The sequence below is a fragment of the Ovis canadensis genome, chromosome 4 (assembly GCF_042477335.2).
Source record: "Ovis canadensis isolate MfBH-ARS-UI-01 breed Bighorn chromosome 4, ARS-UI_OviCan_v2, whole genome shotgun sequence".
In the NCBI taxonomy this organism is placed as follows: domain Eukaryota; kingdom Metazoa; phylum Chordata; class Mammalia; order Artiodactyla; family Bovidae; genus Ovis; species Ovis canadensis.
The window spans coordinates 81,133,704-81,155,886 of record NC_091248.1 but is presented as its reverse complement, the minus strand read 5'-3'; the positions used below and the strand labels follow the sequence as shown (position 1 = coordinate 81,155,886).

General features: G+C 41.2%; 1 protein-coding gene across 1 annotated transcript in view; it reads left to right on the top strand.

Annotated features, from left to right (window-relative positions):
• PLEKHA8 (pleckstrin homology domain containing A8) overlaps window positions 1-12,819 on the top strand; it is a 64,577-nt gene extending 51,758 nt beyond the window's left edge. Inside the window, exons 13-14 of the mRNA XM_069588096.1 lie at window positions 6,071-6,132; window positions 11,555-12,819. Coding sequence (XP_069444197.1) covers window positions 6,071-6,132; window positions 11,555-11,752 — 260 coding nt within the window. The 3' untranslated portion in view covers window positions 11,753-12,819. The remainder of the gene's footprint in view (window positions 1-6,070; window positions 6,133-11,554) is intronic.
• The last annotated feature ends 9,364 nt before the right edge of the window (window positions 12,820-22,183 follow it).

Here is a 22,183-nt window from a genome sequence, read left to right as displayed (position 1 = left end):
TCTATTTGTTGGTCTTCAATTGCAGAAGTGGTCTTCCTAGGCCTGTTTCAGGACCCAGCCAAAATTCTCTGCTTCCCTCTTCTCCTGTTAGACTGCCTGGCAGGTGTTTTGCCCAGTGGAACTCTTCTCTTGGCAAGATGCAGGCACAGCAAAGAACAGCTGCCTCTAGAAGGACCAGGTGGGGTACAGAGATAGTGCTGCTGTAGAAGCTGTCTCTTCCTTAGACCAGGCTGCCCCTCTTACTTGGACTCAACACATCCTTGTTTCCTTACTTTCCCATAGAAGGGGGCATGAAGAAAGGTTTCTGGGCCTTTTTGAGTATTTGCCTTCACTGGCAAAGAGTAGGAAAAGTATAAAGTCCCTGAGGTTGGAGAAGTCCTAGATCCAGAGCCCTTGTAAACAGGCAGTTTGGGTGCCAGGTGAGCTCTGGAGCTGAAGGCTCAAAGGCCAGGACAGGAGGCACCTGTGTTTGCTACATACTGTAAAGAAATGTGGGTTTCTTTTTACTTCCTCACCACAATTCCAAATTAGAATGATTGTGACTATTAGTAGAAGAAAGTAATACTATCTGTATAGGAAAGAAGACTTAAAAGAATATACCTCTAGAATGCCCTATGTGGTTATCTCTGGGAGGCATGATTATATATCTCTTTAGTCCTTCCCTTTTTACATTTTCCATATTTTTAACAATGAACACATTATTTTTGAAATCAGAAAAAAAAGCAGTAATTTTTATACTTTTTTAAACTACTACTATGCCTCAGATGGGAAGTTCAGAACCCTTGACATGGCATTAAAAGGTCCTCCCAGTTTGGTCCCATCCCCAGTATCTGCAGCCCTAGTGAATGGTTCTCCCTTCCTGCCATCAATTCCATGTAGCTTCCTCCATCTGCAACTCCAGCCACCACCCTCCTCTCTGCCCTAGCCAGCCTTTGAGAGTCCTCTGGAGAATTCTTTCTGTCCATATGCTCCCAGGCTGGATTCACCTCTCTCCTTTCCTGTAGTACTAGATACAGATGTCTGTTACAGCAGTTGGCAATTTACATAATAATGATTTGTTAAACGCTGGTTCTCTTAAAAGCCCATGAACTTCCTGAGGATAGGGGACTGAGTTTAAATCACCCAGAGATCCATGCTGCCTTGCACAGTAAAGGGCATGCGATAGGCTCACACTAAATTCTTATTGATGGAGCAGCTGTTGCATTGTGACTGTCCATGAGCAGATTGTAATGGCACTGAATTTCATCTGCTATTTTTTAATGGTATTTAATACCTTACATGGATGAGGATCACAAGAAATACAGTTTTCCCACTATACTTCTGTGACTCACCTCTGGATGTTTTCCATGGACCTGTACACTATTTTACCAGCCCAGATGGCTCTGTAGATGGTTGGAAAGTTGACTGTATTGCTGATTTACCCCAGAGGCTGTGCCTAGTGTTTCCTGCCCATCTGCACCTGTACGCTTTGTGTACTAACAGCCTTTTCTTTACTAAGGTCTTGTGTACCATCTAAAATGTCTCTGATAACATCTGTCCCCTTAGAGAATCAGATAGGGTTTAAGTGTGACTTACATTGAAGTCTTGTATCTTTGACATTGCCTTAGCCTACTCAGACTCTTCTAAGAAAAAAAAAATTTAATTTACTCTTGATTTCTCCTTTAGGCTCTCTCTAAGAGCTCTTTCTACACTAGAATTAACTAATTTCTGCTTTAGCTTTGCAATACTGGATGCTGGCATTTCAACCCATTCCTAAAACTTTAGATAGCCAGGGAAATCTGCTGTTAGAATTCAAATGTACAGTCGTATTTCATACAAAATATAATGTATTTTATGCAGTCTTAATTGTGTAAAATTGTAGTAAGGTATGCCAAAAGTTCCCTTTTGAATGAATGAAAAGGGAACATAAAGATGGGCACAGTAAAGGACAGAAATGGTATGGACATAAGAGAAGCAGAAGATATTATGAAAAGGTGGCAAGAATACACAGAAGAACTGTACAAAAAAGACCTTAATGACCCAGATAACCACGATGGTGTGGTCACTCACCTGGAGCCAGACATACTGGAGTCCGAAGTCAAGTGGGCCCTAGGAAGCATCAAAGCTAGTGGAGGTGATAAATTCCACTTGAGCTATTTCAGGTCCTAAAGATGATAACTGTGAAAGTGCTACACTCAGTATGTCAGCAAATTTGGAAAGATCAGTAGTGGCCACAGGACTGGAAAAGGTCAGTTTTCATTCCAATCCCAAAGAAAGGCAATGCCAAAGAATGCTCAAACTACCGCACAATTGCACTCATCTCACAGGCCAGTAAAGTGATGCTCAAAATTCTCCAACCCAGGCTTCAACAGTACGTGAACCGAGAACTTCCAGATGTTCAAGCTGGTTTTAGAAAAGGCAGAGGAACCAGAGATCAAATTGCCAACATCTGTAGTATCATCGAAAAAGCAAGAGAGTTCCAGAAATATATCTGCTTCTACTTTATTGACTACACTAAAGCTTTTGACTGTGTGGATCACAACAAACTGTGGAAAATTCAAGAGATGGGAATACCAGACCATCTGACCTGTCTCCTGAGACATCTGTATGCAGGTCAAGAAGCAACAGTTAGATCCAGACATAGAACAACAGACCGGTTACAGATTGAGAAAGGAATACGTCAAGGCTGTCACCCTGCTTATTTAACTTATATGCAGAATACATCATGTGAAACGCTAGGTTGGATGAAGCACAAGCTAGAATCAAGATTACTGGGAGAAATATCAATAATCTCAAATATGCAGATGACACCACCCTTATGGCAGAAAATGAAGAGGAACTGAAGAACCTCTTGATGAAAGTGAAAGAGGAGAGTGAAAAAGTTGGCTTAAAGCTCAACATTCAAAAACGAAAATCATGGCATCCGGTCCCATCACTTCAGAGCAGATAGATGGGGAAACAGTGGAAACAGTTCAGTTCAGTTCAGTGGTTCAGTCATGTCCAACTCTTTGCGACCACATTAACTGCAGCATGCCAGGCCTCCCTGCCCATCACCAACTCCTGGAGTTTACCCAAACTCATGTCCATTGACTTGGTGATGCCATCCAGCCATCTCATCCTGTTTCTTCCCCTTCACCTCCTGACCTCAATCTTTCCCAGCATCAGGGTCTTTTCCAGTGAGTCAGCTCTTCACATCAGGTGGCCAAAGTATTGGAGTTTCAGCTTCAACATCAGTCCTTCCAATGAACACCCAGGACTGATTTCCTTTAGGATGGACTGATTGGATCTCGTTGCAGTCCAAGGGACTCTCGAGAGTCTTCTCCAACACCACACTTCAAAAGCATCAATTCTTCGGTGCTCAGCTTTCTTTACAGTCCAACTCTCACATCCATACATGACTACTGGAAAAACCATAGCCTTGACTAGACGAACCTTTGTTGACAAAGTAATGTCTCTGCTTTTTAATATGCTGTCTAGATTGGTCATAACTTTGCTTCCAAGAAGTTAAGTGTCTTTTAATTTCATGGCTGTGGTCACCATCTGCAGTGATTTTGGAGTCCCCCAAAATAAAGTCAGCCACTGTTTCCACTGTTTCCCCATCTATTTCCCATGAAGTGATGGGACCGGATGCCATGATCTTCGTTTTCTGAATGTTGAGCTTTAAGCCAACTTTTTCACTCTTCTCTTTCACTCTCATCAAGAGGCTCTTTAGTTCCTCTTCACTTTCTGCCATAAGGATAGTGTCATCTGCATATCTGAGGTTATTGATATTTCTCCTGGCGATCTTGATTCCAGCTTGTGCTTCATCCAGCCCAGCGTTTCTCATGATGCACTCTGCATATAAGGTAAATAAGCATGGTGGCAATATATTGCCTTGACATACTCTTTCTCCTATTTGGAACCAGTCTGTTGTTCCATGTCCAGTTCTAACTGTTGCTTCCTGACCTGCATATAAGTTTCTCAAGAGGCAGGTCAGGTGATTTGATATGCCCATCTCTTTCAGAATTTTCCACAGTTTATTGTAATCCGCACAGTCAAAGGCTTTGGCCTAGTCAATAAAGCAGAAATAGATGGAAATAGTGGCAGACTTTATTTTCTTGGGGTCCAAAATCACTGCAGATAATGACTATAGCCATGAAATTAAAAGACCCTTGCTCCTTGAAATAAAAGCCATGACCAACCTAGACAGTGTATTGAAAAGCAGAAACATTACTTTGCTGACAAAGGTTTGTCTAGTCAAAGCTATGAGTTTTCCAGTAGTCATGTATGGATGTGACAGTTAGACTATAAAGAAAGCTAAGCACTGAAGAATTGATGCTTTTGAACTGTGGTGTTGGAGGAGACTCTTGAGAGTCCCTTGGACTCCAAGGAGATCCAACCAGTCCATCCTAAAGGAAATCAGTCCTGAATATTCATTGGAAGGACTGATCCTGAAGCTGTAAACTCCAATAATTTGGCCACCTGATGTGGAGAACTGACTCACTGGAAAAGACCCTGATGCTGGGAAAGATTGAAGGCAGGAGGAGAAGGGGACGACAGAGAATCAGATGGTTGGATGGCATCACTGACTCGATGGATGTGAGTTTGAGCAAGCTCCAGGAGTTGGTGGTGGACAGGGAATCCTGGCGTGCTGCAGTCCATGGGATTGCAAAGAGTCGGACACGACTGAGAGTTTGAACTGAACTGATCCTAAAAGTATTAATGAAGCCTCACCCAAATTTTAACGATAGACATTGACAATAATTACATCATTTCAAAGCTAGAGGGCTCAAATAAATTGTAAACTGTGTTTAAGCTTGCAGCCACACGGCCTGGCTGTTTTGCTCAGTAAAATGCAGATACCTGATGTCATTCGGCAGTTCTGTGAGCCACACTGTGTTTTGCTGCATAAGAACTTGTGGTTGTGGTTTTGTTGTCTAGGTTTTTTTGTTGTTGTAGTCATTATTTTAACCTCTGCTCTTGTTACAATTTAAAATGTCTTTGTATCCTATTATAGTGTCACCCAAGCATTGATTAAATGGCGTGGTGCTTGTACTAGTTCTGAAACTAGCCCATGAAAATAAATAAGTTTGGAATAAAATGTAGATGTGGTAAAACATGATAAAGAAGGTCAAACAACCCCCATGATATTCTGTGCTATAATTTAGCAGTGTGAGGACTCTATAGGCCACTGAAGATGATGCTGAAAAAATAAAATGGAGCATTGAAATAAAAATGCACTGTGGTGATATAGAGCTGTGTCTCCTGAGAGAATGTTTATTCCTGTAGAAAAAATCAGTTTTCAGTTTGGAATATATTATTCAAAGCCTTCAGGAACATATCCCTTGTGTAAAATGCAGTCATCTTGTTCTTGAGATTATTTTTTGTAATTAAAATTATTATATAGAAGTTTTTTAATCTCCTAAAACTCATTGGGGAAAAAAATAATAGGTTTTTATCTTTAAAGTCTAGAATATGAATTGACTTTTATTAATAAGCCTCACCAGTTACTTTATATCTAGCTTAATAATTTCAAGCTGTTCTTTCCATGATAGTTTTCAAAGTTCTAGCTTTAACAGTGTATATCCAAGGTCATGGGACATCTAGGACTAACATTTGACATCCCAGAATAGAATGTTAGAATTGAAGAGAACCTTAGAGAAAATTTTACAAAGAGGAAAAGAGATGGTTAGAGAGGTTGGCTAAGGGACTGGCTCAGGGTCACACAACATTTCAAAGAACTGCATTTTTCTATTTTCATAGTGTATTTTAAATTATATTCTCCACATGACAATATCCTTTCCTCCCTTTTTACTTCCTTCTATGTATTGAATTTTCCAACCATAATAATAAGCTGCCGTCCAGCTATATTGACACAGGGTAAGAGTGGAAATATCAATTTTTTTTTCAATTTTTCTTTAAAAAAAATCTCTGGAGGCTTGTTTTTCCTGCTCAGGACTTTTGGAGTATATAATCTTGTAATTAAGCTTTTTTCCCTCAGTTTTTAATACCTATAGGAATATGCTGCTATGTACATTATTAAGGACATGATGCAAATAACACATCAAATTCTGATGACATTGTTCCTCATGGAGTGTTTCTTCTTTTCAAGATAACGCGTATGGTAAAACGTTACGGCAGCACCACGGCTGGGTAGTGCGAGGCGTTTTCGCGGTAAGTAGGCCTTCTGCCTCCTCATGTTCTGATGGTCACAGCAAGGTGTTCTGTTTTGCTCTGTGTGTGTGGTGGTGGTTCTGTTTGCTTTGCTTTTGAGAATAAGAATAAAATGTTGCTTATTGCATTGAAATCTGTAGGTCTGTTGTGTGGAAATGTTGGCAATAAACAGAAAAGACTTAGAGTGTGCTTCACCTTATCTAGTTCCAGGGACCCTGAGGTTTGTCTCAGAAGTGGCTGCCTTTCTGATGAGGTAGTAGAGTGTCAGTGTAGACTAGAGATCACGCTCTGAGGGGAAACCAGGGGTGGTTTCAAGCCCATAGCTCCCTCTGCTGCCTGTCAGGGTCAGGCCTGTTAATTCTCAGATTTTAGTTAGTCTTTTTTCCTAAACTGAATTGTATCTTTGAATATTAACTGACCTGGGTTGCCAGTGGCTAGAACTGGAAATCTCTTCTTCCCCAATTATTTTCCTTGTGGGAGTGTTTGAATTTGTGTGTGTTGGTTCCTGTTACCTATTATTCCTTCCTTCCTTGCATGACCTGGGAAGAACACACACCTGAGAATCGTAGTTCTCAGGTGGACAGATCAGTTCACCTGCTTTGTAAAATAGCTGCAGCAGATGGCCCCTTTCTGTCAGCAGTAATATTACGTGATTCTCCTGTCGGGCGAGAGGTCAGCCACAGTGAGATGCAGCCATGAAAAGGCTGAATCTCATGTCGTGGTACAACAGGAAATGTCAGGGGATTAAAAATAGCTTGCAGATGATGTCTTTTACTAATTTGCCTAAGGTAAGAACTGTTCAGGTCATGATTTCTTAGGAGACAGGTAAAGAAAGTGGGAAGAATTTATCATGGAAGAAATCAAGTTTTAGTGAAAATGAAACATTTTACTGTTCACTGGACTAGGAGCCAGACCAGTTGCAGCCACAAACTGCTCACATTTACCTTCAGTGGATGTTTAATAATGTAATAATAGCTTCCGTGTGGCTATTGGACACTTAACTGTATCAGACACTGTGCCAGGTACTTCTGTGTTCATTATCTTTGGGAATCCTTAGGATTGGCTCCCACTGTTTTACAAGTTCAGAACTATTCATTTCAGTTCCAAAGTAAGGCAGTGGCAGAGCCCAGGTCTAAACCCAGATCTGTCTCCAAGGCTGGTGTTCATCCCATACATCACAGCTTTCCACAGTGAAGACAGAATAACTGAGAAGCTGCTAGTGAGAAATTAGTCAAAAGATGCTGCTCCATTCATCAATCTCCCTGAGTAGATATGTGATTGCCTGCAGGTGCCTGACACCCAAGTTCCCTTGGTGAGATGAAAAGCAGGGAAACATTGAGTTGCCTCATTTATAAGAAATATAAGTGTAGTTTTGTTTTGTTTTTTATTCCAGTAGAGAGGGCAGAGTTTATTCCTGAAATATTGATGATCCAAGAGACATTGACAACAAGAATGAAGCTATAGGAGAGAATTTATCATGAGCATAAGTCTTTGAAAGGACATTTTAACTTACAGCATTTTTCTAAATAATTTAGATTATTTAGTAATTTAGTAATTAATCTAATTTAGTAATTTAGATTCATTGTAAAAATAAAATGTATAGAAAAATAGAAAGGGTAAAACTTAAAATTGTCCACAGTCTCACTGCTCTATAATAACCATCTTCAACATTTTTGTGTTTTACCTTCTTAGCTCTTATTTTCATATATTTAACATATTCTTTTCAATGTTGTTCTATTTCATTGTGTATATTTATATAAATATCTATTACTAGATATTTATATTTTTATGTTTATTTTATGTGTATAATTATCTTAATTTTGTATACTTACTCAGTATATGCATGTAAACTTTTTTGACACTTAGCTGGTTGTATAGTTTTGTATTGTTTTTCTCCACTTTTTTAGTTTTTATATTTTCTAGTTGTATTGACATACGTTACTGTATGTTTAAGGCATACAGCATGGTGGCTTGATTTAAATGTATTGTAAAATGATTACCACAATAGGTTCAGCTAAATCCATCTTCTCTTATAAATACAATAAAAAGAAAGGAAAAAGGAAAAATTTTTCTCCTTGTGATGTAAATTCTTAGAATTTACTCTTTTCACACGTTGGCTCTATATCCAGCAGAAGTATTAGCTGTAGTTGTCCCCACTTATTTTTAGGGATTGCATAATATGTCCCCCAGTATAGAGGTACCATAATTTTTTTGTTCCAAACCTTTGTGTTGGAAATTTCAGTTGCTTCTAAGTTTGTTTTTACAGATGAAATAGCATCTGTTTTTATGCATTTTTGACTAAAACAGTTATTTCCTCAAAATAGGTTCCTGGAAGTAAATAGCTATGTCTAATGCAAAGAACTAAAACCCCAACTTAGAGCACTTACCGTGCACTGGATGTTGTTTGAAGTGCTTTACTTATGTAAAGTTATTAATCTCATAACTCTGAAGTAGGTTCTATTTTCCTTTCTTATAAACAAAACCTGAAACACAGGGATGTGAGGTGATAACACCCAAAGTTATAGGAAAAGAGCATTTTGAAGACTCTTGATGTTACTGCCAGTAGTTTTTAAATTTGTTGATTTTTAAGGAAATAGATTCTGTTGAGCATTTGGTAATAGCATTATTAACAGAGGAGCTTCTTTTCAGTCTCTCTCCTGTTATCCTCCATGCCATCCCCACTTCGGGAAGTTTATTGAGTTTTCTGATGTCCTGATTAAAATCATCAGGGGCAGATCTAACTAATCTTGGTTGCTCAGGGAAATATCTTTACACTCACGGAATCTGACTTACTTAACAGCCAAATATTGGACTTTTATCGTCAAACAGTTATGGTCTATGGAACTGATGGCTAGTCTAGGCTCTGTCTCTTTCTGTGGCTGTTTTGGCTTCCTCTTCAGTTGAGTTCTGTCATTGTTTCCCAAATAGACTCAGCTGCATCATTGTTCCCTAGGAACCTTTGAGAAATGCATTGTCATGGGCTCCACTCTGGAGAAACTTTAAACATTTTTTATTTTATGTAAATATATGTACGTAGTTTTATTTTGCTTTTTATCACAGGGTCCAAAAAGGTTATAACAAAAAACGGCAGTTTGTTCCATACTTCCCAGACTCACTAAAAGAGGCTGCAACTGTCAAATGCTTTGGCTATTTCCTCTGTAATTCTAGAACTATTTCCTCTTCTTTGTGGCCTTATCCATTTAAATTCATGTTGATTTCTGCGATAGATTAGAGTTTAGCTATCTCAGACCTTACTGCCACTGCCTCCCCTCCCCTGCCTCTGCTTTCCGTGTATGATTATATCACAAGTCCGCATGATGGTGATGAGCCAAAATTCTGTGACTTTTTTTGTTTTGTTTTATGAGTTTTATATTTCACCGTGTACCATGAACTCTCTCACATCACCATCATTTTGAACTTACAAATTTTTTTCCAGAACTTTCTAAACTCTTATTCCAGTCTGATTTGTTGTACTGCTGTTGTCCTAGAACTTTTGTTCATAAATTTCCCTATATTGAGTCCCCACCTCACCTTAATTTTATTTCCCAAGTCCTGTGACTTCCTATTTCTTGATCTAATCCCTTTTTTTTTTTTATGATATCCAAACTCTAGTAGCTTCCTTAAAAAAAGAGTGCAAGGGAACTAAATTTTTGAGTTCTTGCATGCCTGAAATTGTCTTTATTCTGCCCCTTTTTCCTAGAGTGTTGCTTTGGCTGGTGTAGAATTCTAAAGTGAAAGTTGCTCAGTCGTGTCCAACACTTTGCGACCCCATGGACTGTAGCCCACCAGGCTCCTCTGTCCGTGGGATTCTCCAGGCAGGAATAGTGGAGTGGGTCCATTCCCTTCTCCAGATCTTCCTAACCCAGGGATCGAACCCGGGTCTCCCGCACTGCAGGCAGATTCTTTACCATGAACCACCAGAATTCAAGGTTAATAGAAATTTTCTCTCAGAACTTGGAAGGCAGTCCTCTGATGTCCTCCAGCTTCCAGTGTTACTACTCTAAAACCTGTAAAATGTAATGTGTATAAACCATTCCTCACCTCCTCCTAGATGCTTTTAGGATCTATTCTTTATCCCCACATTCTAAAATTTCACCATGTTTGCCTTTGGGTCTTTATCATTCATTTTGCTAAGCATTTGACTAGGCCTTTAAGTCAGGAGACTCATATCCTTCTGTTCTGGAAGATTTTCTCTCAAGATATTTTTAGACAGTTGCTTTTCCTCTGTCCTCTGCTCTCCATTATACCCCCACCATTATTCGAGTGTTTATGATGTGCCAGGAAGCGGAGTAAACGCATCCTGCATGTCCCATTAATCCCTCAAATAAGGAAAGTGCTACCAGTCGTTTTCTGCAGACGAGGAGACTGAGGCTCTGATTTAGCCCCCTTGCTTGAATTCCTCAAGCTGACCTGCAAAAGAGCTGGTGTTCAAGTCCAGGTCTCCTCACCTAGTGGCTATGCTTTAGCCACTGCATAATGCCAGCCACTCTCCCCTTGCAGGAAGGGAGAGGGTTGATTCTCAAAGACTTTCAATATAAGGAAGCTCAAGAAAGCAACTGCAAGATTTTTTACAATCTATCGAAGATTTTAAAAGCCTCCAGAGAGCTCAGTGGAGCCAAAACCAGTAGATGCCAGAGAACAGATTTCAGTACGCTTAGGGAACAGTTGGCCTGCAGAGAGAGGGGAGCTGTAAGGAGCTTAGGAAATCTTTCCTCGGCAAAGCAGTGTGGTTGGTGGTGTGGTTGAAAAAGCAGAGAGATGATCCTAAGTTCAGATCCTGGCCCTGGCACTCATTAGCTGTGTGATTTCCATATGTAAAATAGGGATATAGATTGTACAGGGTTCTTACAAAGATTAGCTGGGATAAAATACGTTGAAGCATCAGCATGCAAGCAAACCATAAGTGTTAACCCCCTTCATTTTTAGAAAATATTCACGAATACAAAGGAAATCTCTACATAAGGGTTAATGGGACATAGGTAAAGAAAGTATGTGGAGATGAGATATAAACAGGATGGTGAGCTGCTCCGCCAGGCTGGCCATGTGCCAACAAAGACTGTGCAAGCAGCGTGCATGCAGGTCATTCTTAGCACTCCATGGGAAGAGTCTGGATCACTGTGAATGAGAAAGTTTGAGCTTTTCTCAAACTGTTCTCCTCTCACCATTCCCTGATTTGATGGGACTGTTCATCCTAAAGATAGCCCAAGAAGATATGTGCTTTTTCAAGCATTAAAGTGATTTGGTTCTTGAAACATAATTGAAGAGTCCATGAACTGAAAGAATGTATGCCTGTTTTTTCACTCTTGCTTGCCTCAGCTCTGTGTATGTGTGTGACTGTGTGTGCATGCATGTGCTTGTGCTTGAGTATAATGTGTAAGAGAGCATGACATGGTGCAGCTTTTCACAGGCAATTCTTTTGCAGTTAGCTCTGAGGGCAGCTCCATCCTATGAAGATTTTGTGGCTGCATTAACCATTAAGGAAGGCGACCACCAGAAGGCAGCTTTCAGTGTTGGGATGCAGAGGGACCTCAGCCTTTACCTCCCCGCCATGGAGAAGCAGCTGGCAATACTGGACACTTTATACGAGGTCCACGGACTGGAGTCTGATGAGGTGGTATGACATCTGCAGAGTAGCTCTGCCTCCTCACTTCAGGGAATAAAGTTTGCTAAAGCGTTTTGTTGCCCGACTTAAATTTCCAGCAGCAGCTCCAGCCCTCTCCAGTCTCTTACTTGGGGAATGGATAGGGGAAGGCAAAGCCTAGTGCTTTTATATATAATTTTTTCAATGCTGTATGTTTTGTGTGTTTAAAAATCAAGGTGCTATATAGTTAGTTCAAAAGGCCTCATGGAAAACCAAATTGTAGCTGTTATATAGATATGAACAGCAATTTATAAGAGCAGATTTGACAAATGAATTTGTTAGACAAATGTTTTGTTTTTAGCTTTTAGTTTTAATGGGTCACCCAAACCTAAGCTGAAAATGAGCAATTTTCTGTATTAAGGACTATAACTCATAGCTGGTATTTCAGTCAACTTAGAATTAGTCTAAAATTTTCAAGGGAGTTAAGCCCCTCTGTTGAAGCTATTGAAAATGTAGAATTTGCTATTCCTAGATGTTCTGCAGAGAATTCTCTTCTCCATGGCTCCGTGGGCCAGAAGAACCTGTGTATTCAACACATCTGGTACACTGGTGTGACCAAGCAGTGCCATCCCATTTACAGGTGGGGAGACTGGCTCTGAAGAGATGAGTGGTATGTCCTTGCCCCAAGCCGGAGGATAGTATGGGAGAGGTGGGTGGGTCATCTGAGGTGACCCCTGTGCTGTACACATCCTTTGCCACCTTTTTCCCCTGCAACCTCTCAGTTGGACATCACAGCAAAACCATGGTATTCAGGGATTATTATTAAACTTCATAAGTAAGGTTTAGAGGTCAAGGGATAGGCTCAGTCACATAGCCACTAAATGGAGGAACCACGTGATTTCCATCTGTGACCTGGACCACCTCTACATCAAAATCACATGGAGAGCTTATTTGAAAATTAAATTCCCAGGCCTTACCTTGACCTGAAGAACCAGAATTGTGGGAGTAGGACTCAGGATAATAAACCTTGAGTTTGAATAAATTTTACAAAGTATTTTTGTGCAACAGGGTTGAAGAACTACGAGATTAAATTCTAGTTTATGGAATTCCCAGTCTTCTGTGTGAACTAAATGTTGTATCCTTTCTTGCAAGGAGTAGGAGGCAATCATTGAAGTGAAGTAGTTAAAAGGAGAGTGAGAAGTGGAGCGAGTTTACTCAGCAGCTTTCTTAACTGAACCAGCAGGCCTTGGTGTTGTCCCCGGGGGCCACAGTTCTGAATGTGCTCTCTGACCAGTCTTGGCTTAATCACCAATAGTGCAGACCGAGCTAAATGCAGATGCTTATCTGTCTCAAGAGCTTTGGGATCATGTCACAGTTTAAAAGTGGGATTTTTAAGTCTTTCATGAAACAACCCGAAGAGTGTGACGTGATGCCAGGACTGTGGCCTCAGTCCCTCAGGAAGCCAGCCTGCCCGGAGTGGGCGTGGGGGAGAGGCCATGGGTGCCTTCTGTGCCAGAGGCTACTCACTTAAAGTCGCTGGAAGGAAAGGTCCAGCACGAGGTAGCTCCCCCGCTGGAAGTGGTGTTCCTTTGAGGGGGCCCAGGGGATGCTGCTCTGAGGGCAAAGAGAACTCTCTCCTTGGGTGAGAGGTTGCTTTGGGGAAGGGTACTGATTTGGTCTTTTTGTCTGTCTGTAAACAAATGAGTGGGCCGTTAATGTAGCTCAAATTATTGAATTGGGTACTCTGCACAATAAGGACTTGTGGAAAATGCTTAAACTTTAGAAAAACAGCATCGGGTATTTTAAGGCTGGAGAGAGAAACAGTGCTGAAGTGACATTGATTTATCTTAGCACTTGCTGTTGGCAGCTGCCAAGGTGTGTGTGTTGTCTCCTCCACTCCCACAAGAAATGATGCGCCTCTCCTTCTCTGGCTAGTGTGGGCATGCTGGCAGGACTCGGGGATGATTTAGACTTCCTGCCCTTCACAGAGCTTCCTAAAGGGAAGAAAAAAGCCGCCCGCCTTTGCTTTGTTGAGTGAATGCACAATAGCTATTGTGCCATCAGGTGGGGAGGCTCCCTGGAGATTTTAAGTGTGGGGAAGCATTTTGAGCAAGTGCTGGTGCTTCGTGTCACCTCAGGTGAACTGCTGTGGTCCCTGGCAGAGGTGGGCTCACGGAATATACCTCAGATTTTCCACCGAGGCTCAGAATACACACAAAAAGAAAGCTGCTCAACGTAACCATTTCACATTTATACAGGTACTGCCTTGGTATATATGACCCAGTTTTCTGGAGAAGATGTCGTATTATCTGGGATCTTTGGTCAGAGAAGCTTGAGTAACTTGAATAAGTCACATTATCTACTCAACACTTTTCCAGCCCTACAGAAAGGGGGTAATGTTTTTTAATAGACATTTTCCTTACTGGAGCATGTTAAGTTTACCTGAGATGCATAAAGCTCTGGAAATTGAACTATCATCATACTAGATGATAAATTCACTTTGACCTGAAGCTTGGCACAGTCAGAGCTTTATCCTGAACCTATACTATTTGCTTCTCCGTTTTACTTAAAGTCACAATTTGTGCTAATTTGCATTTACTGTCTAAGAAGAGGACAAAGAGAAAAGAGAGTTAGTTAAGGCTTTCTCTGCAGAATCCTCCCAAGATTCCTGGGGCTTCCAAGCTTTCATTCTGACAGTGAGAGGAGATGGGAAAATGGTATTATGGTTGTTGGTGGAGTAATCACCTTGCTCAGACATTTTTAGGATTCCCTTTCTAGATTAACCTTTAGAGAGATCTTGAAGGAAAATAGAAGGCAATGTGTCTTCTAGGTATCATTAGAAGCTAATAAGTAGCATTTGAACAATCTCTCACAGGGTACTTTCATACATATAATTTCATTCATGTCTATACTTCTTCCCACGGCAGAAGCCAGGCCTTACATTTAGGAGGGATTAATGTGTGTTTGTCTAACTGAACAAAACAAAATCCTTTCAATGATGGCAACTTTTTGTCCTTTGAAAGCAAATTTGATTCATTATATCTAATCTTGGCAAAAATACTAAGTTAGAGGGGGTACCTTTTGGGGAAGAAACCACCTTGTGTCTGTGAAGGGCAGATGATTTTTCTCATCACCCCTTGATCCAGCTCTACAGGAAGTTTAGAAGCGGGGCTCTTGGAATGTTGAGCACATCTATCCCCAGGAAATTGACTTTGAAAGGCAGCATTTGTTAGGATGTATAAGCAGTGACTTCAGGGGCCTTGTCATCATTATTTGTGTATCATTCTGAATATAAATCCTCCCCAAATGTCATATTCCATGATGAGGGCTATCTGAACTCCATAGTTCAGTCCTGTTGCTTCTCTCTCCTCTTCTGTTACTAATTGTTGTGAATAATACCCTCATCAGAGTACCAAATCCATCCCTTTTTAAACTGTTTTGCTCCATTCCTCAGCAGCAGCTTTCTACCACATATGTGGAGCATCTGGCACAGACCTAGCCGGGGTCAGGTGCCCAGCCTATGAGCATTCTCTCTTAGTCTGCAAGAGCTTCTTAAAGAACCCCTGTCTCAGTGTATAGCTGTGAAGCAGGTGACCATATGGTGTGTACCATCTAGGAAAAGTGATATGTTATTAGATAAATGCTGCTGGAAAGATTTGCAGTCTTCTCTTTTTGATTATTAATTACACACACACACACCCACCCACCCACCCATACCTAAAGTTAATGCTTTTAGTTTTCTATTTTCGGAAAAGTGTTTTTAATTAGGAAAAGCTTGTGGTAGGGACCAATAAATAAATTACACTTTTCTTTATTAAATTTGAAGTAAACTAAAAGAGCTGAAGCAAGAGGTATCTTATTAAAGAAACCAAATCTGATGATGAAAAATCAGAAGAAATATCATTTAAGTCAGTAAGGAAAGTCAGAGGGTTATGAGCAATACAAGATGTGATTTTGGGAGCTTTCTGGAAGAAAACTGTCCTTACATTTTTTTCCTACTAAATGACCGTGTACTATAGAAGTTGGTTCCATGATGGTACATTTCTGAATCACTTGCTTCTGATTTTAGTCTTGTTTTTTTTTTAATAATTATTCAGCTTTCCTGACCTCGCATTTGATTTCTTTTTTTTAAGTGAAGTGTCAACCTTTAAAAATTTTTTTAGATTTAGAATTTTTGAATACAGTACATTCTAAGCCATTGTTCTGTTAGCTGAGCTAACGTGTTTTGTCTTGAAATGCCTGACTTCCACGCTCTTTGTGATCTGGTGGCATCTGTACATGAGCTTCAGTGTCAACAGCAACCCGCGTCCCTATGACATGCATGTAGAATGCTTTACTTGGAAACACACTCTGCTTCCGGGCAGCCCTTCATTGTCTGCAGTTGCTTACTCAGGGGTTCATAATAATGACATAAAAATCCCCACTAGCTGTCTAATAGTATTTTAAGACTGCTTCTCTATTAATAGGGTGTAAGGGTCTTTTCAGCAATTCCATGAGCATACTGTTCACTGGACCTCCTCTGGAAATGCCCCCAGACCTGTCCTGGCACAGGCAGTAGCCTGCGTACAGGGGCCATTTGCACGATTTCTCATCGCACTGCAGCCTCAGGGCACTTGGAAGTGACCCTCAGCAGTACAGTGGACACAAGCATTGATCTTTCTTCTGCACTGTTTCTGTATAACCTTTCATTTCAAAAGGAAGAAACATAGCACTACTCTGCGGAGCAGAAGTTTTCCAAGTTCTTTGGTTACCCTTTTTAATCACTTCTCTTTCAGAGTGAACACATGTTCTCAGCTACACTATGTGAGAACACAAGAAAGAGACCTTGCTTGTTCTAAGCACTAGACTTTCTATTTTATGTATTTTAAAGTCTGATCAGTATTTCCTCCCAGACTTTGTAAACAGAAACCACTCTGGGATGGTTGGTACCCCTAGCAAAGCTGATCTCATCCACAGATTCCCACATATCTGTGTCTATTTATAGGTGTATTGTGGAGTCAGTTGTGACAAGAAGGGTGATCTGGAAGTAATTCTGTTGCTTCCCAGAAGGCTAATGAGCCAGTCTCGTGGCATGTTTGATGCGTGATTCCCCAGTGTCATGACAGTTTCACTAGAATGTCAGTAAGCAGCCCAACTACCTCATGTAAAATTGGCTGTGGACAATCTGTGTCAGATGAGACATGTGTTAAGGTTGATTTAATCTGGTTAATAGATTGGACAACATAATGTCTCTGTAAAGAAGAAACACATTAGACCAGATGCCAAAGGCTACTATGTACATAGATTTCCTTGGATTGCTTTTTAAAGTCAATGTTTAATTCTGCCCCCAGTATTCTCATCTCAGTTGGTTGTGATTTCATAGATCCATGCACTTTGAATATCTGTCACAGGCAGTCCTATGTTACTTGTTCTTGTTCAACATTTTGAATGAGCATCATAATGACAGTGGAAAGCAAGTGTCTGGTGGTTTGTTGATTCCTTAATTTTAATGGACATTTACTTAGAATATAATGTGTTGGAGTCTTTAAGGATCAACTGGATAAATGAGAATTTCATGTTTAGGTTTCATGTAAAACTCTGTCCAAGTTCATACTCTGTATTTTGTGGGAAGGGGGGAACAAGGGAGGGATTTACTTTTTTTGCAAAAGTATTTGAAAACATTTGTCAGATTTTATATTCATTAGTTATAATAAACTTATTTTTCAAGTATTTTATCAAGTGCTTCTCTGGAAGATTTTTGTGTGGGGTTTTGTTTAGTGAATATACCAGTAATAAGTATCATTTACTGGAACACATCCTACTTGCTGGGCATCATCCCAAGCTCTTTACAGATATTAATACACTTAATCCTCCTAATCAGCCTTTAGGGCCAGTACTATTATTAGCCTGAAGTTACAGATGAGAAAACTAAGGCGCAGATTGGGGAAGCCCCTGGTCTTAGATCCCACAGCTGATGTGTAGAGCCAGGCTACACACTCAGGCAGCCTAGCTCCAAAATCTTTATAACAAACTACTTAGACCTAAACAAAAAATAATTCTGAAGCATCAAATGACCGCTACAATGGCATTGCCCAGGGTATTCTAAGCAGGCTAGAAAGACCAGCTGCTGTCACAGGTGGCCGTGTTCTTCAGCCTGGTTTAATTCTGTTTTCAGAGAAACCACAAATGCAGACCAAAGAGATGAATTTGCTGTGCAAAATGTTTGAGTTGCTGTTTGGTTAATTAGTTTACATACAAAGCAGATACTTCTTTTTGTCTAAATCAGTTGGTGCTAAGGTAAAGTAGCACTTGTCAGGTTTTCACTCTCATATACTTGCTGGTGGATGTTAGGATGCCTGCAGATAGATAGGTGCGTGTGGCTGGCATTGGAGTGCAACCCTGTCCACACCACCTCCTCAGGGAAGCTTCCCGCCTATACCCACTTGAGGCCTCTTCTCCAGCCACCTCTTTACATGAGCTGGGCTGCTTAGAATTGGGACAGGGAGGTTTGAAGGCAGAGAGAGAGAAACCAGCGAAGTGTGGTAGTGTTGGAGCAAAAGGGTCCTGTGGAGTCTGAGCTGGGGTGGCCATGTTGGGTCACATGGAAGAGAAGGGAGAAGAGAAAGCCAGTAGGAAAGGAAAGGATGATGCTTGCACACTGGAAGCAGGGACAAGGAATTAGGTAGTCACCAGGCACCAGCAAAACTTTCCTGAAGGCCAGCTTTCCCTTTCCCACTTCTAGCTCCTGCCCCAGAAGTCCTCCCCTTGAGAACTGTGTGGCTCTACAATAAGACCTCAGCCCTTTTTGCTTACACTGCTTTTAAGAGGTATATCTAAAAGCACATGTGTGTCTTTGTTCCAAGCGTGTGTGTCTTTGTTCCACACTGAATATGGGCAAATCCACAAAAACCCAAGTAACATACATTGAAGAACCACCACCACTATCATTATTTTCACTGTGTAAAACGGAAATGCCCATCCAGACCTGAAGTCAGTTTCTGTGGGTTCTGCTTATTCTAAATTATGTGCAATTCCCCTACAGAACTCCAGGAGCCTTTTTGAAATAGCTTTGTTCTTATAAGCATCAGTTCTGCCGAAGATGGTGGTATAACCAGGTGACCACCTCCTGCCTTCTCCCATACCTGCTGGGAGTAGAATGCTCAGAGAGTGTGAAGAATCAACTGCTGACCCTCAGCTCCACCCTGGGGTACTTGGAAACCATGAAAATGCAAGCTTCCTAGAGGATGAACCAAGGTGGGTTCAAGAGACCATGTTTGGACATCTGTCCTGATTTCTAGCAGACGGGGGAGTAAAGCTGCCTTGTGCTAATTTTAGGAACCAGCTGAGGAAAAGCAACAACTGCTGCTTCCTCTTCTTCCAGAACCTGCGAATATGGGTACGTTTTCTACCTGTTTTATTACCTTCTGCAAGAACGTGAGTACACTTGCAAGATCTATGCTTAGTGGCTGCAATGGGGAAACTCAAAGAGCAAGTGGGAAGAGAACCCTCCTACGGTTAATATTTTTATTCTCACATTCTCATGGGTAGCTTAGAGATGTCCAAGACCCTTTTTATGAGCATACGTACACATGTGTCTATGCATTCACACAGACACATCTTGACCCTCGTCATCACCATCATTCCAGAAGCACACAGTGGAGAGGTGTGTTTGGAGCAGGGATGGCTTGCTTTGATAAGAATTGATGAGTGTTGATAGTCTGATATCAGCATTGAGATCACAGTGAATGGTTTACTCTGTAAACACATTTCCTTCCTCAGATAACAGGGCTGTCACTTCTGTGCAAACACTGAATGTGATCAGTGTGAGGGCTTTTTGCTTTGACTTGACAGTCCAAGTTGTTGTTGAAAAGTTTTTGGATGTTTTGAGGGTCAAATCCTGGTTCAGAGGCCTTCATGAGATCACCTTAGACATTCCCCTGACCTTTGTGCTTCATTGACCAAATCTCTTCTGGCTTTTGTGAGTCACTAGAGGAGATGGATGATTTTCTGCCTAGTTCCTCCTAATTTAGACCTAGCTATCTACTCATTTCCCTTGCTAAATTAACTCATCTCCAGGCTTCAGAGAGCAGCTTCCATGCAGACAGCCCTGAAATTATACTTCAGGTGCAGGGTGCTCACATGGGTTGTGGCCTTGGAGCTCCTATCCAGACCCACCTACCTCCTGATCATCAACCCTTAGATATCCTACCTTCATCTGAAACTTCAGTTCCAAATATGGTTGCCCCTTATCTAAGTCAGTGGCACCACCATTATTCTGGTCTCAGAGGCAAGAAATTCAAACACCCTAAACTCCTCCCTCACTTCTTGACTTAATTTGTTACACTCCCAGTGGCTACAGCCTTGATCTCTGAATTCTGTGCTCTTTCAACCTGTTACTGTCTTCCAAACCTGATCCTTGATGACTCCATGCCACGGTTCAGGTTCCTTTACAGATGTGAAACGCCCTTTCCCCTTCCTGCAAACCCAGATTGAGTCTCTTCAGAAACTATCCAGACAATAAATCCCAACCATCAATTGCACCTCTAAACACATCCTGCGCTTCTAGATAATATCGCATAAATTCGAACTTGAAAAGGATGGGAAGTGTGACTGCATGGGAACTGGACTAGCCGCCTCCCTCACCGAATCATGACCTTCACCTTCACAGTAGCGCGCCCAGCACCCAACAGTGCCTCCCTGTCCATGGAGGACCCCAGAGCTGTCTTAGCAGTCAGGCCTCACCTGCAGTGGTGCTCCCTGTTTTCTTCAGGTGTGTTAGTTCTGTTATCCAGTTAGATAAAAATATTTTGAAGCGAAGTCATACACATATCTTCAATTCCTTCCTGCTTCCTTGGCTGCTCACGTAATACTCTGACCACTCAGAGTATAAATAATTTGTTTTTAAAAAATATTTTGCCTTTATTACAGGTATAAAATGTTTTGTAAATAGTACTTATGTATATCAAATTATGAACAATCAGAAGGCAAAATCTGGCTCATGGTTCTCAACCCTGTTTAGTACTTCCATCTGAATCATTAAAAAGAATTTAAAAACAATTAACTAAAAACACTGATGTATAGGCCCCTCCCAGACAACTTAAATCAATCTGTGGAGTGCAGCCTTTCGCTTGTATTGCTAAAACCTCCCCAATGATTCTAATAGGCAGCCAGATTGAGAACTCCAGAACTGCTGGTTTAGGCCTTTAAAATTGTGCTTTGGGGTCTTTTAGGATAAATAAGGCCGGATCACATATCCTCCATCCCCTAAAGCCTAACAAAATGAACTGCCAAAATAAAAATTTAACCCGTAGAAAATTTCACCGGCAATGAAACGAAAGAAGGAGCCCAATCTTGTCACTGTGCCCTAAACTTCAAAATATAATTGCCAAAGAAAAAGACCAAGTTTTCTGGCAAGAATGAGAAGAGTTCCTGATGCTGCCCCTATTGGGGAAATTTGCAAAATCCAGAATTTTCCTTAAAATCTCAGATTTTGGAAAGAAGATTGGAGGGTTGGGCCCTTCCTCTGAGTGGGGCTAGTCTGTGTGTGTGTGTGTGTGTGTGTGTGTGTGTGTGTGTGTGTGTGTGTGTGTTTAGGAAGAGGGGTTTTTGCTGAGGAAAGATGGGTAAACAAGAGACAGGAGCAACCAGCCCATTCCTAATTTAAGGAAAAACCCACATCTGAAGGGTCTTTTGTCTCCCATGATAGATCTCTCCTCTCCATTTGGAGTTCACAGTGCTGCAGGATTTACTGTAACCATCAGAGAACAGAGCAGAGTCCAGCTCCTCCAACAAAAGCCTGTATACACAGCTCTTCCTCCCTCCCCCATGCAGATGCACCCAGACAGGCAGGGCTCGGGTTTGGCTGGTACTGGTGTGACTGTGCTGACTGTTATAATATCGAAATGCTTCTATAACAGGAAGTAAATAATCACTATCTGAAGTGTCTTAGCTTTGACCCCAGCCCCTCTCATGAGAACCATCCAACTGCAGACCACCCCACACTCTACTATCTAAAGTAAAGGGGCAACGTGGCCTAACAAGGCCCCTGCTGCAGAACTGTGGTCAACCTCTTTCCTGCTTATTCAATGTCTGTGTCATGCTAGTTATGAAATATTTTTAGTATCATCCATGCAGAAAAGTATATAGAATACAAGCGCACACAGGGGAAGAGAAAGAGTTGTCAGATGAGATGGAAATATGCCAAGTAGAATACACCAACACTGTGTCAGAGCAAATAAATGGTCTGAACAGACCTGCCTACCTTAAGCATGAGCATATTTAAATAAAATGACCTGGTAACCACATAAATATGCCACAGGCAGCAAAGGCAACAGAGTGGGGAGCAGAGGAAACTGATAAGGGAAGAAGTTACCTAAGAAACAAAAGTTCCTACAGGTGTATTGTATTCTCAAAGAACATGAATTCAGTAAAATGGTTCAGTCACTCAGTTGTGTCTGACTCTGCAACTCCATGGACTGCAGCACGCCAGGC